This window comes from Bos grunniens, chromosome 27 (genome assembly GCF_055505025.1).
Source record: "Bos grunniens cultivar Pamir isolate PY7600 chromosome 27, Bosgru_T2T1.0, whole genome shotgun sequence".
In the NCBI taxonomy this organism is placed as follows: domain Eukaryota; kingdom Metazoa; phylum Chordata; class Mammalia; order Artiodactyla; family Bovidae; genus Bos; species Bos grunniens.
In genome coordinates, this window is record NC_141191.1 from 39512618 (window position 1) to 39530090 (window position 17473).

The window sequence follows — 17473 nt, forward strand, 5'->3', positions numbered from 1 at the left end:
TACTTTTGTGTATTGCCTACTCTGTATTGTGGAGCACCTATATTGTTTGCTTTTTTGGAGAGCTAATTGATAAATATTTTCTAGGTTCTGGGTGAAATTCAGGAATCTGCGTTTTAAACGAGCGTGTTTGGTATTCTCAGGCCTCCTGAACTTGGAGAACCTCTGTTTCAGCCATTGAACATAAAGATCAGGAGCAATACTCAAGACTGTGAATGAATCCGTTCCCGAAGACATCTCTCCTGCCCTTTTATGATCCTCCCCTCCCACAACGGCAACCCACTCCAGTACTCTTGCCTGGCAAACCCCATGGATGGAGGAGCCTGGTAGGCTGCAGTCCACGGGGTCGCTAAGTGTCAGACACGACTGAGCAACTTCACTTTCACTTTTCACTTTCATGCATTGGAGAAGGAAATGGCAACCCACTCCAGTGTTCTTGCCTGGAGAATCCCAGGGACGGGGGAGCCTGATGGGCTGCCGTCTACGGGGTCGCACAGAGTCGGACACAACTGAAGCGACTTAGCAGCAACTTAGCAGCCTCCCACCTCTCCTGGCCACCTCACACCCAAGCATCTGATCTGCTTTATGTCACTAAAGGTCCGTTTGCGTTTTCTTACAGAATGTGCACTTTTTGGTCTGGCTTTGTTCACTTAGCATAACTGTTTTGAGGTTCATCTATGTTGCTGTCTGAATAGTTCGCTTCTTTTCATTCTGAGTAGTAGTCCATAGTATGGATTCAACACAACTTCTGTATTCATTCAACGCTGATGAACGTCTGGGTTGCTTCCATTTTTGCTGATTACAAGTAACATTGGTGTGAGCATTTGTGTGTAAATCTTTGGACACACATTTGAATTTCTTATGCGTAAATAGCTAGGAGTGAAATGGCTGAATCATCTGGTTGATGTGTTTGTAACTTTTTAAGAAACTGACACACCGTTTTTCAAAGTGTCAGAGGTCGTTTTGTTCTTTTTTTGTGTGGTGAAAATAGCATGAGCGGTTCTGGCATTGGCTTCAGACTTTCATGTGAACACCCTGAGCAAGCCAGTAATGCAATTACACAGTAATTCATGTGCTTTAAATAATTATATAGGCTTGAATCCGTAGGAGTGGGAAGAAATCAGTTTATAGCAATGAACACTGTATGGAGCTCGAGATGCTTATTTAATCCACTTCATTGGCTGATGATACATTTGTTCAAATCTGTTTTCCATGTCTCTGCCATTCTTGTTTGCCTTTCCATTTCCTTTTGTGATATTCTGAACCAGAGACAACATCTTAGGAGGTATTTTAAAAGGTTTAAAATTTGGGGGTAATAAACAACTCACTCACTCCAGTAAGCATTATGCTAGACATTATTTGATTTCAGAATTTTAGCTGAAGGCAACTAATTAATATTTAGCACATGTACGCTGACAACATACTCAACACAGATAAAGGTGTGTGCGTGTGTGTGTGGTGTTTGTTTTCCACTCGAGAATGTCATCTATTAATATTTCCAGAGTAGTGAGACCAGGGATGTTTCACTCAGGCTGACTGGGGCTGTAGCTCTGATTCCTTTCAGTGACATGTAAGTTTCATAGATTGTCACTCCAAGAAGCTGCCTGGCTGGCCCCTGGCTCTGAGGGGGTCCCTGTGAAGAAAGACAACCTGAAAGCTAAGACTAGGTATGTGATTATTACATAAATAAATTTTGCAAACCCCCATCTAGTAACGGCCCACCTCCGGTTAACTGTGTCTAGAAATTCAGGGCTGTGTGAGAGTTTCTGAGAGGAGGTGGCCACAGGGAACCCTGACTAGGGGACGCTTTCCTGTGTACATGTGACGGCTTCTTCACCACTTCAATTGCAGTGTTATTTCCCAGTTTTTTTCGGGCGACTGCTCAGAGGCAGGCTGGGAAGAGCAATGAGCCTGCCTGAGCCTCACGGAGATCCCCCAGGAAGACTTGGCCCCACAGCCCTTCCTGCCCCAGGAAAGAGGCCACACGTGCAAACTCCCAAAATCAATGGACGAGTGCCCGGTTCCCTTTTGATGAAATTCAGCTGCAGTGTGGTATTGTTATTTCTTTTCCCATTTTATTTGTAGCACCATATGACTCTGGGGGAAACAAAAGACGAATCACCAAATCATATGCACAGCAATAAGTAACATTTCACCACTCTCTCCTGGGCATTATTCTCAAATATTAATACATAGCAGAAGTTATGCAAAGTCTTCAGAAAGCCCCTTTTCAGTGAGAGAGCAGTCTATATTCTCTGCCCATCAAGATAAAAGCTCTGTCTGGAGGGGAGCACTGTTTATAGATCCTGGGACTGTTCCTCTTCCAAGATGTTGGTTAAAAAAAAAACATTAGGAAGGAGAAGTATCTGTTCTATGAGAAGGAAAAGAAACAAAAAGCCCTCTCTATTTTGATAGGTAAACACTGTTAGTGTGACTCTAGTTGTTGGCTTAATAGCTTGAAAATACAGGATGTTGACTGTCACATCAATTGGAGTAGAAAACACGGCATCACGTGACTGAAGAATAAAGCAAATGACGGAAAAAGCAGATCCATTCATTAAAGTCTTGTTTAACTTTGCATTGTAACACTTGGCCACACTTCCTGAAAGCTCTGACCAGGTATATTTATTATTTTTTCATTTACTTATTAATTTTTTTTAACTTTTTATTTTTCATTGGGATGTTAATTGGGATGTTAATTGGATGCTTAATAATGTGAAAGTTTCAGGTGAACAGTGTAGGGACTCAGCCATACATATACCTGTATCCGTTCTCCCCAAAACTCCCCTTCCATCCAGGCTGCCACATAGCACTGAGTAGAGTTCCGTGGACTATACACTAGGTCCTTAATAGTTATCCGTTTTAAACATGGCAGTGTGTACATGTCCATCCAACGGACACAACTCCCTAACTATCTCTTCTAACCCCATCCTTCCCCCTGGCAACCTGAAGTTTGTTCTCTAAGTCTGTGAGTCTCTTTCTGTTTTATAAGTAAATTTGTATCATTTCTTTTTAGAGTCCACGTATAAGGGATATACAATATTTCTCCATCTCTGTCTGAAACTTCACTCAATCTCTAGGTCCATCCATGTTGCTGGATATTGACCAGGTATATTTAGACTACTAAGTCACTTTAGTCGTGCCCGACTCTGTGCGACCCCACAGACGGCAGCCCACCAGGCTCCACGGTCCCTGGGATTCTCCGGGCAAGAACTCGGGAGAAGTTGCCATTTCCTTCTCCAAAGCATGAAAGTGAAAGTGAAGTTGCTCAGTCGTGTCTGACTCTTCGCGACCCCATGGACTGCAGCCTACCAGGCTCCTCCGTCCATGGGATTTTCCAGGCAAGAGTACTGGAGTGGGTTGCCATTGCCTTTTCTGATATTTAGACTAGGGATCCCCAACTTCTGGGATATAATGCCTTGATGACCTGAGGTGGAGTTGATGTAATCATAGAAATAAAGTACACAATAAATGTAGTACTCTTGAATCATGCCCAATCCATCCCCCCTCAGTCCTGGTCCGTGGTGAAATTGTACTCTGGGAAACCAGTCTTCAGTGCCAAAAAGGTAGGGAACCACTGCTTCAGACCATCAGAAGGACTCGCATGTTGGAATGTGAGTCAGGTGGGCTAGATCCCACATCTGGATTCACCTTGTCCTCAGAGGGGGCCCTGGAGGGATGGCTGGTCCCCAGCTTTTCCACTACAAAGAACCTACTTTATAATTTTTTGCCCTGCAGACATGAGGTTTTGAAAGATTTTCTTAGTTATGTAAATAGTTATTAATACAGCGGGCTAAGACACGGGACCCCAGAGGTATGCCCATTGGAAAAGAAGCTGGTCTGGGCATGAATCCTGGCCCTGTGGCTTACCAGCTATAGGATCTCAGGAGAGCTATATACACTCTCTAAGCCTGTTTCCTCATAGGGTGTGGTAAGCATGTAAACATATATAACGGCTGAGAGCAGCCCCTGCAGCATGGTAAAAGCCAAAATCTTAATAATGATAATGATGACATTATTATTATTATTTGAATTAGCCAGATAGAAGGGCCAGTTCTCCTGAGAGCTGGCCAGCAGACCCCCCCACAGTGTCCAGAGGGACACGGCAGACTTTGGTCCGAGTGATGTTGCTGTACCTTTAACGGGGTGTGGCATGCCGGGCAGGAGTTCCTGGGCAGAGGAGGGTCTTGTTTTTCAAGGGCAGGGGTCTGAGCTGATTCTGCTTGGGTTGTCAAGGTTAGAGCAAGATTTGGTTAGGGTGGAGGAAGTGAAACTGGAAAGAACAAACAAAAAACAACCAGGAAGGGATGAGGGTCCTCCTGGTCAGATAACCAGGCTTCAAAGCAGTGGTTGTTCTCAGAGGACTCAGACCTGCAGGAAGGGGACAGGGTGCAGCTGGTGGGGAGTGGATGCTCACGGTAGATACAGACTGAACCAGCCAGACCAGAGACACCGCTCGCTGCTCCACAGTGGGGCTGTGGACCTGAATGTCTGCACGCCTACTAAGTCGTTCAGTCGTGTCCGACTCTTTGAGACCAATGGACTGTAGCCCATCAGGCTCCTCTGTCCATGAGATTCTCCAGGCAAGAATACTGGGTTGCCATTTCCTTCTCTAGGGGATCTTCCCAACCCAGGGATTGAACCCGCGTCCCTTATGTCTCCTGCCTTGGCAGGCAGATTCTTTACCACTATCGCCACCTAGGAAGCCTGCGGACCCAAACAGTTTAGGACTCATTTAGGGTTCAAACAGGGCTGGGTCTTTAGATTCAAGGTCTTGAGAGCCTCTAACAAAAATCACCTTTCCCATTTGTAGTCACATTATTTTTCTATTTCATCTCTGATCCATTCCAGATTTTAACCAAAGATTCACCCTTATCAAAGGGATAGAAGAAATTTACCCAGTGGCTTGAATGATAGATATGGTCGTGATGCTAGAAAACCATCCGGAGGAGTCAACATACAGGCAGTTACGTTTTTAGGCTGATGTGGACGGCTCACTGGACCCTCTGGGCACAGTGACAGGGTTACCATCCACATCCCCCAAAGTCCTGCAAATGTCATCAGCAGGAAATCTGATGGATTTACTGTGAATGGATCCATTGTGAGATGTCAGTGTAATTGCACCGATTTCAGATCATTCTAGTAGGAAAAAAAAAAACAACAGGGAGACTTTTTGTGCCTAGTTGGCTGATGCTGTCCCACTGGTGAGAAACATATCTTTTCTGCTGGGTTTTTGAAGTGATGATACTGTCTTTCCTACAGCTGAATAGCTTCTTGACAAACCCAGTAAATGTTACAGAACTTCACGCTCACACCCCTACCCCACCTCTTGAAGCCCTCTGGCTCCTAAGATCCTGGTTCCTGTCTTTCTCACCGCACCGTCCGGGTTCCTTCACAGAACCTCTTTTCTTGTCCAGTTAATTCTAACGTCCCCTGGATTGAGCTCTCAGTCAGCTCCCTTCACTGTATACACTTTCACTCTCATTTAAATGATCACATGTTGTACGTGGAGGTCTCCCCATTCCGCCCCAGACTACCCTGAGTTCCAGATCTCTGGTTCTGACGGAAAACCAGACCCGTCCGATGGGTCCCCAGATACTCTAAGTTCAGCCATTTTCACACTGAATTTCCTGTTGGCTTAAGCCGACTACAACTCATGCCCTCCCTCCAGCCCCTGCAGAGCGGGGAGTGTGTGGACTTCCTCTTAGGGCCTCACAGAGGCCTTGGGGGGGATGTGCTCTGAACAGCTAGGAGCTCTTCCAGCCAGGAAGGCTGTGATTAGGCAGATATCACTGCTGGCCCACAGACACAATCTCCTGCTCATGAAAATCACATCATGAATTCCTTATCTGCCATTCAGAGTCCCCCGTGGCCTGGACTCTGGCCACTTCCGGACTCTTATGCCTCTCTCCAAACAAGTCCTGATTTCTGCACCATCTCAGGACGAATGCAGCCCTTTCTTTCCTGGCCTCACTGCTCACTGCTTCTCGGTACCACCCTCTGATCTTCTCTGACCATCAAAAGCCTACTCATCTCTCAAGATCCATCTGGAAAGCTACTTCTAACACGAAGCCGTCCACAGGCATCTTGAAGGCCTCTCTTTTTCTTCTTTGAGTTCCTATCATACTTGTTCCATCTTTCCTGTGGCTTCCCTCATAGCTCACTCAGTCTAAAGAATCTGTCTATGGTGCAGGAGACCCGGGTTCAATTCCTGGGTCAGGAAGATTCTTGGAGAAGGAAACGGCAACCCACTCCGGTATTCTTGCATGGAGAATCCTATGGACAGAGGAGGCTGGCGGGCTACAGTCCGTGGGGTCACAAGAGTCGGACACGACTTAGCGACTAAACCACCATCTTTAGTGACTAAACCACCAATCCAATCCTACTAGATTAAAAGGTTAAAGGTTGTGCTTAGTTGTTCCACATGCCTGGCACACCCAAACTGCCTAACTTACTGGTACGCTATGAAAAGTGATTTGCCTAAAACATTTTGGCTGTGTTTACATAAAAGCTCATAGAGCATGGGGGCAGTGCTGGCATTTTGGAGTTTGAATAGCTCCCTCTCAGATGCATGTGTGCACAAGTATACACAACGAATCCCTTGTGTGCCTGGGTTTAGATATGTGTGAAGAAAGGAAAGGAAATACCCTTGCTTTTAAAATCGGCAGTGCTTGTTTCCTGCATCACCTCTGCTTTCCTGTGTCTTTTTTATCAGTGGTCATCGCACTTCTTGGGCTTCCCTTTATCAGTCATAAAGGAACTCCAATGCAGGAGATGCAAGAGACTCAGGTTTGATTCCTAGTTCAGGAAGATTCCCTGAAGGAGGAAATGGCAACCCATTCTAGTATTCTTGCCTGGAAAATCCCATGGACAGAGGAGCCTGGTGAGCTACAATCCATGGGGTCGCAGAGTCAGACATGACTTAATTACTAAACAAAAACAGCAATTGAGCTTATTGCTTCTCCTTTAGGAGGAGTTATCCCTGACCTATTGATTTTGACTATCCTTGCCCCTCTCATCACCAAGTGTTAATACTTTACATAGTAGCTTTCCTGTTCTGACATCCTTGTTCTTTAGTTGCTAAGTCGTGTCCAACTCTTTGCGACTCTGTGGACTGTAGCTGCCAGGCTCCTCTGTCCATGGGATTCTCCAGGGAAGAATACTGGAGTGGGTTGCCGTTTCCTTCTCCAGGGCGTCTTCCCCACCCAGGGATCAAACCCATGTCTCCTGGATGGGCAGGCAGATTCTTTACCACTGAGCCACTAACATCCTTGAGTATACCTGATACAGCCTATGTCTATTGTCAGTAATAAAGATTCTTACAGTAACGTGTGTTACTGAAACACATTCTCTTTTTAATGGAGATTTTATTATATCATGTATTTATAGCAGTGACAGGGCCCAGAGTAAGGCCTGGAAGTCGGACAGGACTTTGAAGATACTGACTTAAGTGATAAATGATCTATTTTTTAAAAAGATGCTAATAATGCTTGGAAAGAAGTAATAATATTTAAAATAATCTATCCATCAGAGTTAAAAAGGTTGTCTGCACAGAGTTAAAAGGGCTGTGTGTACAGAGTTGTCTGTATACTTTAGAGACCTGGGGTGTCCAAGGGATATATCTACAAGCCAGTATTCCTGCTGTCAGAGCAGATAGACCCAGCTGAGCTAGATCTCTACAAGGGTGGATTACCGCGACTGCTGTAGAAATAAAAGGGCCCGTCTCGAGCTCATCTGTGTTTAGATCTCAGGATTTTATGTCAGGCGGATACAGACCAGATGTGCGTTCGTCTCTGGTGCTGCCCCGCTCTAGTTTTATTCTGTGATTCCCCCGTAAGGCGTTTCTTGTCTCCTGGGATGGGTGGGGGATGCTGGGTGCACAGAAGCAGGCGGCAGCGTCTCGGGCGAGCCGCTTGCTGTGCTAGAGGCTTCTCCGTGAGGTCTCGCTGATCCTGTTGACAGCGTGAGCCCGTGGAACTGCGCCAGCTGTCTGGTACTCGGGGAAGAGTGCTCAGTGGGGGCGCCAGGATGGGAGGATGTCTTGTCCTTTTTGTCCTGCTCCTGGACCGACCTGGAGAAAGAGCACAGAGAAGAACGTAGGGTGCAGGACTGCAGATAATACCAAGCAACTCATTGAGTCTGATGCCTTCTGTAAAGATGGTATTACAGAACAACTACCAGAAATTAAAAGCATTCCTTTCCTTCCCTGGTGGCTCAGCTGGTAAAGAATCTGCCCGCAATGCGGGAGACCTGGGTTTGATCCCTGGGTTGGGAAGAGCCCCTGGAGAAGGGATAGGCTACCCACTCCAGTATTCTGGCCTGGAGAATTCCATGGACTGAATAGTCCATGGGGTCCCAGAGAGTTCGACACGACTGAGGGACTTTCGCTTTCCTTCCTACCTAAAACTGGGACCTCCCCTAGTCCCCAGTTCAATTCAGTTCAGTCGCTCAGTCGTGTCCAGATCTTTGCGACCCCATGAATCGCAGCACGCCAGGCCTCCCTATCCATCACCAACTCCCGGAGTTCACTCAAATTCACGTCCATCGGGTCAGTGATGCCATCCAGCCATCTCATTCTCTGTCATCCCCTTCTCCTCCTGCCCCCAATCCCTCCCAGTATCAGAGTCTTTTCCAATGAGTCAACTCTTCGCGTGAAGTGGCCAAAGTACTGGAGTTTCAGCTTTAGCTGAAACTAAAGCTAAATCATTCCTTCCAAAGAAATCCCAGGGCTGATCTCCTTCAGAATGGACTGGTTGGATCTCCTTGCAGTCCAAGGGACTCTCAAGAGTCTTCTCCAACACCACAGTTCAAAAGCATCAATTCTTCGGTGCCCAACTTTCTTCACAGTCCAACTCTCACATCCATACATGACCACAGGAAAAACCATAGCCTTGACTAGACAGACCTTTGTTGGCAAAGTAATGTCTCTGCTTTTGAATATGCTATCTAGGTTGGTCATAGCTTTCCTTCCAAGGAGTAAGCGTCTTTTAATTTCATGGCTGCAGTCACCATCTGCAGTGATTTTGAGCCCCAAAAAATAAAGTCTGACACTGTTTCCACTGTTTCCCCATCTATTTCCCATGAAGTGATGGGACCGGATGCCATGATCTTCGTTTTCTGAATGTTGAGCTTTAAGCCAACTTTTTCACTCTCCTCTTTCACTTTCATCAAGAGGCTTTTGAGTTCCTCTTCACTTTCTTCCATAAGGGTAGTGTCATCTACATATCTGAGGTTATTGATATTTCTCCCGGCAATCTTGATTCCAGCTTGTGTTTCTTCCCGTCCATCGTTTCTCATGATGTACTCTGCATAGAAGTTAAATAAGCAGGGTGACAATATACAACCTTGATGAACTCCTTTTCCTATTTGGAACCAGTCTGTTGTTCCATGTCCAGTTCTGACTGTTGCTTCCTGATCTGTACACAGATTTCTCAAGAGGCAGGTAAAGTGGTCTGGTATTTCCATCTCTTTCAGAATTTTCCACAGTTTACTGTGATCCATACAGTCAAAGGCTTTGGCATAGTCAATAAGGCAGAAATAGATGTTTTTTTGGAACTCTCGTGCTTTTTCCATGATCCAATGGATGTTGGCAATTTGATCTCTGGTTCCTCTGCCATTTCTAAAACCAGCTTGAACATCAGGAAGTTCACGGTTCACGTATTGCTGAAGCCTGGCTTGGAGAATTTTGAGCATTACTTTACTAGCATGTGAGATGAGTGAAATTGTGCGGTAGTTTGAGCATTCTTTGGCATTGCCTTTCTTTGGAATTGGAATGAAAACTGACCTTTTCCAGTCCTGTGGCCACTGCTGAGTTTTCCAACTTTGCTGGCATATTGAGTGCAGCACTTTAACAGCATCATCTTTCAGGATATGAAATAGCTCAACTGGAATCCCATCACCTCCACTAGTTTTGTTCATAGTGAGGCTTTCTAAGGCCCACTTGACTTCACATTCCAGGATGTCTGGTTCTAGGTCAGTGATCACACCATTGTGATTATCTGGGTTGTGAAGATCTTTTTTGTACAGTTCTTCTGTGTATTCTTGCCATCTCTTCTTAATATCTTCTGCTTCTGTTAGGTCCATACCATTTCTGCCCTTTATCGAGCCCATCTTTGCATGAAATGTTCCCTTGGTATCTCTAATTTTCTTGAAGAGATCTCTAGTCTTTCCCATTCTGTTGTTTTCCTCTATTTCTTTGCATTGATTGCTGAGGAAGGCTTTCTTATCTCTTCTTGCTATTCTTTGGAACTCTGCATTCAGATGCTTATATCTTTCCTTTTCTCCTTTGCTTTTAGCTTCTCTTCTTTTCACAGCTATTTGTAAGGCCTCCTCAGACAGCCATTTTGCTTTTTTGCATTTCTTTTCCATGGGGATGGTCTTGATCCCTGTCTCCTGTACAGTGTCACGAACCTCAGTCCATAGTTCATCAGGCACTCTATCTATCAGATCTAGTCCCTTAAATCTATTTCTCACTTCCACTGTATAATCATAAGGGATTTGATTTAGGTCATACCTGAATGGTCTAGTGGTTTTCCCTACTTTCTTCAGGTTAAGTCTGAATTTGGCAATAAGGAGTTCATGATCTGAGCCACAGTCAGCTCCTGATCTTGTTTTTGCTGACTGTATAGAGCTTCTCCATCTTTGGCTGCAAAGAATATAATCAATCTGATATTGGTGTTGACCATCTGGTGGTGTCCATGTCTAGAGTCTTCTCTTGTGTTGTTGGAAGAGGGTGTTTGCTATGACCAGTGCATTTTCTTGGCAAAACTCTATTAGTCTTTGCCCTGCTTTCCATTCCATATTCCAAGGCCAAATTTGCCTGTTACTCCAGGTGTTTCTTGACTTCCTACTTTTGCATTCCAGTCCCCTATAATGAAAAGGACATCTTTTTTGGGTGTTAGTTCTAAAAGGTCTTGTAGGTCTTCATAGAACCGTTCAACTTCAGCTTCTTCATTGTTACTGGTTGGGGCATAGACTTGGATTACTGTGATATTGAATGGTTTGCCTTGGAAACGAACAGAGATCATTCTGTTGTTTTTGAGATTGCATCCAAGTACTGCATTTCGGACTCTTTTGTTGACCATGATGGCTACTCCATTTCTTCTGAGGGATTCCTGCCTGCAGTAGTAGATATAATGGTCATCTGAGTTAAATTCACCCATTCCAGTCCATTTCAGTTTGCTGATTCCTAGAATGTGGACATTCACTCTTGCCATCTCTTGTTTGACCACTTCCAATTTGCCTTGATTCATGGACCTGACATTTCAGGTTCCTGTGCAGTATTGCTCTTTACAGCATCAGACCTTGCTTCTATCACCAGTCAGATCCACAGCTGGGTATTCTTTTTGCTTTGGCTCCATCCCTTCATTCTTTCTGGAGTTATTTCTCCACTGATCTCCAGTAGCATATTGGGCACCTACTGATCTGCGGAGTTTCTCTTTCAGTATCCTATCATTTTGCCTTTTCATACTGTTCATGGGGTTCTCACAGAGAAGGCAATGACACCCCACTCCAGTACTTTTGCCTGGAAAATCCTACGGACGGAGAAGCCTGGTAGGCTGCAGTCCATGGGGTCACTAAGAGTCGGATACGACTGAGCGACTTGACTTTCACTTTTCACTTTCATGCATTAGAGAAGGAAATGGCAACCCACTCCAGTGTTCTTGCCTGGAGAATCCCAGGGACGGGGGAGCCTTGTGGGCTGCCGTCTATGGGGTCGCACAGAGTCGGACACGACTGAAGTGACTTAGCAGCAGCATGGGGTTCTCAAGGCAAGAATACTGAAGTGGTTTGCCATTCCCTTCTCCAGTGGGCCACATTCTGTCAGATTTCTCCACCATGACCCGCCCGTCTTGGGTTGTGGTCCTAGTGTGATTAGATTGACTAGTTTTCTGTGAGTATAGTTTCAGTGTGTCTGCCCTCTGATGCCCTCTTGCAGCACCTACCTTCTTACTTGGGTTTCTCTTACCTTGGGCGTGGGATACCTCTTCCCGGCTGTTCCAGCAAAGTGCAGCTGCTGCTCTTTACCTTGGACGAGGGGTATCTCCTCACCGCCGCCCTTCCTAACCTTCAACGTGAGATAGCTCCTCTAGGCCCTCCTGCACCCATGCAGCCACCGCTCTGTGGATGTGGGGTTGGTTCTCCCGGCCGCCGCCCCTGGCCTCTGACGCGGGGTAGCTCCTCCCGGCCGCCGCCACTGACCTCGGACTTGGGTAGCTCTTCTCGGCCGTTCTTGTGCTGTTGCAGCCTGGCACTCTCGGCCGCTGCCCCTGACCTCGGACGTGGGGTAATTCCTCTTGGCCACCGCCCGTCGGGCATGGGGTCCTCCCGGCTTCTGCCCCTGACCTCCGACGTGGGGTAGCTCCTCTCGGCCGCCCCTAGTCCCCACCAACTCACATAAATATTTGCCCAAGTCACAGCCTTGGAGTTACCCTGAGTTACTCCCTTTTCGTTCCTCCCTCTGCCGTACAGCACGATTACCATCCACTCCATCAGAAAATGCTCTGTGGTTACATTCCAATTTGTATCCTGAGCCTGCCTCCTCTCTCCATCTTCTCTGTTACCACCCTGAACCTGGCCACTCTTACCCGCTGGACTACTTATAGCAGTTTCCTCATCAGCCTGCCTGCTTCCTCACCTGCCTTGCTGAGTCACTCTTGTACATAACAGAGTCATCTTTGGAAAATGTAAACCAGATCACATCGTTCCCAAGTTAAAACCCTCCAAAGACTCCCCATCGCACTTGGAATGAAATCCAAAATTCTCACCAAGGCCTCCCTCAATTTTTTTTTTTTAAAGCATCCCTTACTCAGTCAACACATTTTATTATTTTAAAAATATACTTCTTTGGCTGCGCCAGATCTTAGTCGTGGCACGTGGAATCTAGTTCCCTGACCAGGGATTGAACCCTGGCCCCTGTATGGGGAGGGTGGGTCTTAGCCACTGGACCACCAGGGAAGCCCCAGTCAACACATGTTAATTGCCCCTCCACTCTGAGTTGCAGGGCTTATGGAATGAGGTCTTCAATGTGTGTGATTTTTGGTCTAGAAAAACAAAGCTTGCTTTTTTAGGTCACGTTATTTTCCTCAGTTTAAGTGAAAATCTACTTGGAAATACACTGCATATGTGCGAGATGCTATGGACTATAATTAGAGCCAATCTGAACCTTGCATCCTCCCACCTCTGCCCCTTCCTCCCTTGCACCGCCCAGATCCCTACTTGAGCACAACAGACCTCGCCCATCAAATGAGTCCCTCTGACTCCACAGTACAGTTGCTGTGATCTAAGAATCAGATAACCCTGATTATTAGAGCTATTTAAAGGAAGAGTCAACACACTTGAGTGACCGCCTGACTGCGTCTCTTAGTAAAACAGTAATTGAGTTTTAATGAATGGGCTTCACAACTGTTCCCTCTGCTCCTGGATGGCTCTGGGTCCGGCTTCTCAAGGATCCTGGCAAGGCCGAGCAGTCTGACCTTGAACTGGGTGAAATATTTTTGTACTTAAAGCTTAGTACCTATGCAGTATATATCTGAAATGGTTATTAAACAAATTACATATTATACTATACATATTTTGTATTTTCTAAGTATTAAAGTTTGACATCGTATGTATTGTTTTGCAGTATATGCATTTTTATTCACTTAAAAAATTTGTTACTTTTCCCATATAAAATTTTCAGTTGATATGCTGTATATTCCTTTTATTTAGTTTAAGAAAATTTTTTTTGGCCGAGTGGCATATGTGTGGGATCTATAGTATCTTAGTACAGTATGTTTTTATATGACAAGTTTCCCCCCCCCACACACACCCATGAGGATAAAATCACTCTGGCATCACGATCTTCCTTATTTCCAGAACTTTCTGTGTATTTCTGTACTTTAAACAACATTACCAGGACCTGTAAAGGTCGTAGCACTTTCATAAATAGGTTATGGAAATTCACATATTTTGAATCCTAAATCACTCTGTTTGTGAAAAACGTTTACATAAGAACATGTTGGCTAAAAGCTGAAACCCACGTAGAAAACCAAGAAAGTCTAAGGGAACCCATCCTTCCACTGCTGTCACTGTCCCGGTTCTGCTGGGCGACATCCATCGTAGAGGGCGGAGCCACGTGCGTGAGCAGGATGCTCTCTCCCTAGTTCTGTTTCTGTCCCTGGGAGAGACTAAGGATAATCCACGCCACCTCATACCAGTGCCCCCTCTGAAACAGTACCCCCCAAATAATCTATATAATCAAAATAGTATCTACTACATAATTACCAAAATAATATCTACTTTCTTTCCGGGTAGCACACTCACAAAAAGTATTATATTTTCTCACATTATGCTATGACTTAGTTTTGTAGTTTTATCATTGTTCAGCTGTCTTATTTTTTCATTATTGTACTAACTACTGTGAAAACACACCTTAGCCAGCCCTTCATGACTCGAGACGTGTGTCGATGTGAAACATATTGATACCTAGATCACTGTGCTGATCTATTAGTATCTAACTGAGAAAGATTGGAAAACTTCTTCAGATACCTTGACAGGTGTGTTACAATCCCTGGAGAAAAGGTGATTAATCCTGACTTGATCTCCCTTTTCCTTGTATAGGACAGGGAAAGAAACACTTGCAGCCACAGGGGGTGCCCCCTATCTTCCCCACGGCCAGTCCCCATGACCTAGAAGTTGAGTCTCCTGGAGTCCAGCACAGCAGCCCCTGCTCAAGTTTTTGGTCCATCCTCCAAACCAGATTCTGCACTTAAACCCTAGTAAATCATTGAACAGAGCGATGGCAGACACCTCAGCAGAGGAAAGAAAATCAATGCTTTAACAATCCACCTGTCACTGCCTGGAGAGGGGGGGATGTTGGTGACAGCTGGAAGGCTCTGAAGAGGTTCCTTATTCCCCAGAGGGCTTGGTGGTGCTGGCTCTAATCTTTACACGCCTCATCACTAACCCAGCCTCCATGGGGGCCTCCATCTTCCCAGGCGGACTGTCATTTGACATGGATGGAGGAGGCTTGACCAATGACTTGTACCCACATATGCGTGGGTGCCCGGTTAGCTATGTATTGACCACCTCCATCGCTTTGCCACGTTTTGGGGGCAGCACACTGACACTTTTTCATTCCTTTGGGAAACGCTTGCTTCCCCCCCTGTTTCCCAAATCACAATTGAGTTCCTGTGGGGACCTCATCACGAGGTAACTCACTCAAGGGTGTGGGGGCTGGGGGCCGAGCCACCGACGTCTCAGGGCATCCTTGGAAGAGGGATGACCTCGCCTGGGCTGGGGGCCATCGAAGCACCCCCAAGAAGCATCCCCAGGAGCCAGCAGTCTGGCAGCCAGCCTGCTTCCTGCAGGCAAACAGGTGCCTGCCTCCGGGACCGCTGCCCTGTGCCCGCAAGTCCTCGGCCTGGGGACTTCCAGCGCTCCGCTTGGCCAGGCGGTGGAAGGGGCACCTGGAGCCAGAGGGCTGCGTTTTAGCTCTGGTCCTGCCTTGGCGCAGCCGCGAGGCCTCTGCAGACGGGATGGCAGGTGGAGAGGCGGCCTTCTACAGCAGGACACTGGCCTTCCCGAGTCTCCATCATTATACCGGGGTTCAAGATACCCCCAAACTCCGCCTCACGCAGAAAACCTACAAGTGCTGGGCACCCGTGGCCCCGAAGGCATGTGTGTGCGTCGGGGGCGTTCTCAACACTCTCCTGCCTGCTTTCCACTCCGCCCCGCCACTTCCCTCCGCGGCCCCCCAGCGGCCGTCAGGGGTCCCTGCAGACCTCACTCCCCGCAGCGGCGGGGCTCGGGGCTCACCGCTTTCCGACCTTCGCGCGCGGCGAGTACACGGTCTCTCCCCGGCGGGCGTCCTAACCCCCCAGGGCCGCGTAGACGGCGACTCCGGGATTAATTCTCCCCAGCGCCGTCTGCAAAGTTTTGGTGAGTGAGTCGGCCCAGGGCTGAGAGGGCCGCCCAGAGCCGCGAGGGGCCAGACCGTTGGGAGGGAGGGGGTCCGGAAAGAGGAAGGACCACCCTCGCCGAGGAGATACCGACCCTCTCTCTCTCGGCCGGAGCCCGGCTGCCGCCTCGTCCTCGCCCCTCCCGCAACTTCTCGGGCCTCGGGCGCGCGCGGATCCGCCACCTGCGGGGTGGTCTCAGGCTCGCCCGGCGCGCGGGGACCCGCTCGGGCCGGCGCGCCCCCCGCCCCGCCCGTGGCTCGCCGCCCCGCCAGCCCCAGCCCCGGCTCCGGGCTTGGCGGCGGCCCTGCGCTCCCCGCCCGCGGGTCCCCGGAGGCTCGGCGGCCGCCGGAGCGGGAGGTGGAGCCGAGCCCGCGGCGCCGCGCAGGAGGAGCGACCGGCGCTGGGAGCCGCTGGCAGCGCCCCGCAGTGAGTCCCGGGCCCGGCGCGGGCGCCGCGGGGGCGTCCCGGCGCCCCCCGGCTCGCCATCCCCGGGGGGCTCGCGGAGGGCAGGGCTGCGCGCAGGGGGGTCGCGCCGCAGGGAGGGGAGGGAGGGGAGAGGGGCGAGGGCGGCTGCGATCGCGAGGCGCCGCGCCCGCAGGTGGGCGCGCGGGGTCGCCGGCGAGGCTTCCCGGGAGGGGTCGGGGCGCGGCAGCGCCGGGTCCCTTTGGCTTCACCAGCCTCCGGCGGCGGCATTTAGCTGTTTAATGACTTTCTCGAACACCCACTTTAAAAGTAGCCTCTGCACGTGTCCGCGTGACCGCTTTGCCGCTCCGCGCCGAGTCGTCTTCGCCGGGATGGAGAGGGCGCGGGGGGGCGCGCCTTGGCGGCTGGTGGCAGTCGGCCCTCTGGCCTGGGACCTGGGCTGGGGGCGATCGTGCGCGAGGGTCGCCGCGATCCGGGGTGCTGGGAGGAAGTGCCGTGTGCGGCCCGTGGAGGGCACTGGTCTGGGGTGGGGCGGAGGTCACTCGAGGGCACTGGTCTGGGGTGGGGCGGAGGGCGGGGGTGGGTGAGGAAGGCGCTACAAAGACTCCCAAAGTTGTTGTTTTCGCGGCGCTTCCTGCACCTGCACGGGCGTCGGGGACTTTGAAGTTATCTTTTCATCGATGAGCGAAGGGACGGGAGAGGAGGCGGCAGAACAGCGGCGTGCAAGCCGAGACGGCGAGCTCTGGGAAGCACCAATTCATGATGGAGGGGTATTTCGCAAACTCCACTTTTATTCTGATTTCAAAGCCTCGGAGTGGTTTTTACTTAATGTCATTGGAGAAGTCTAGATAATAAAGATAATTAGCTGTTCTTTCACGTCTTTTTTTTTTTTTTTTTTTTACTAGAAATTGAAATTCAGTTGTGCCGGATTTCTTGTATTTTGTTCACATTTTCATTCCAGAAAGTCATAATTACCGTCGCGTTACTGGCCACAATGAACGTTATGAACAAGCCGTGCGCAGCGCCGTCATGTTGCTAATTGGAAGAAGAAAAGTCTTTCAAACTTGGATATAGAAGCATAAAGCGAGAACGTGAAGCTTTAGTTTTAGAAG

The 17473-nt window shown here is 48.4% G+C and overlaps 2 protein-coding genes across 5 annotated transcripts in view; one reads left to right on the forward strand and one right to left on the reverse strand.

Moving 5' to 3' along the window:
- Positions 1-7331: 7331 nt before the first annotated feature.
- LOC147343853 (uncharacterized) lies at positions 7332-17392 on the reverse strand. Its single transcript, XM_086380429.1, has 5 exons — positions 17375-17392; positions 17002-17103; positions 16705-16882; positions 12199-16635; positions 7332-8068 (listed from the first exon to the last, which is right to left on the reverse strand). The coding sequence occupies exons 1-4, from the start codon at positions 17390-17392 to the stop codon at positions 15623-15625; spliced, it is 1311 nt and encodes a 436-aa protein (XP_086236555.1). The 3' UTR covers positions 7332-8068; positions 12199-15622.
- Positions 15780-17473, forward strand: part of CSGALNACT1 (chondroitin sulfate N-acetylgalactosaminyltransferase 1) — a 339147-nt gene continuing 337453 nt past the window's right edge. For 2 of the 4 annotated variants that reach the window (XM_086380519.1, XM_086380533.1), the window contains exon 1: positions 15780-15918. The gene's annotated coding sequence lies outside the window, so the exon portion shown is untranslated. Of the gene's footprint in view, positions 15919-16240; positions 16365-17473 lie in introns of those variants that run through there. The other 2 variants (XM_086380521.1, XM_086380534.1) reach the window with 1 other exon arrangement.

Coding starts and splice junctions, on each gene's coding strand:
- LOC147343853 (XM_086380429.1), bottom strand. Junction 16,883..17,001: donor AGTCCCCGACGCCCGTGCAG/GTGCAGGAAGCG, acceptor GCCCCACCCCAG/ACCAGTGCCCTCCACGGGCC. Junction 16,636..16,704: donor AGACGACTCGGCGCGGAGCG/GCAAAGCGGTCA, acceptor GTCATTAAACAG/CTAAATGCCGCCGCCGGAGG.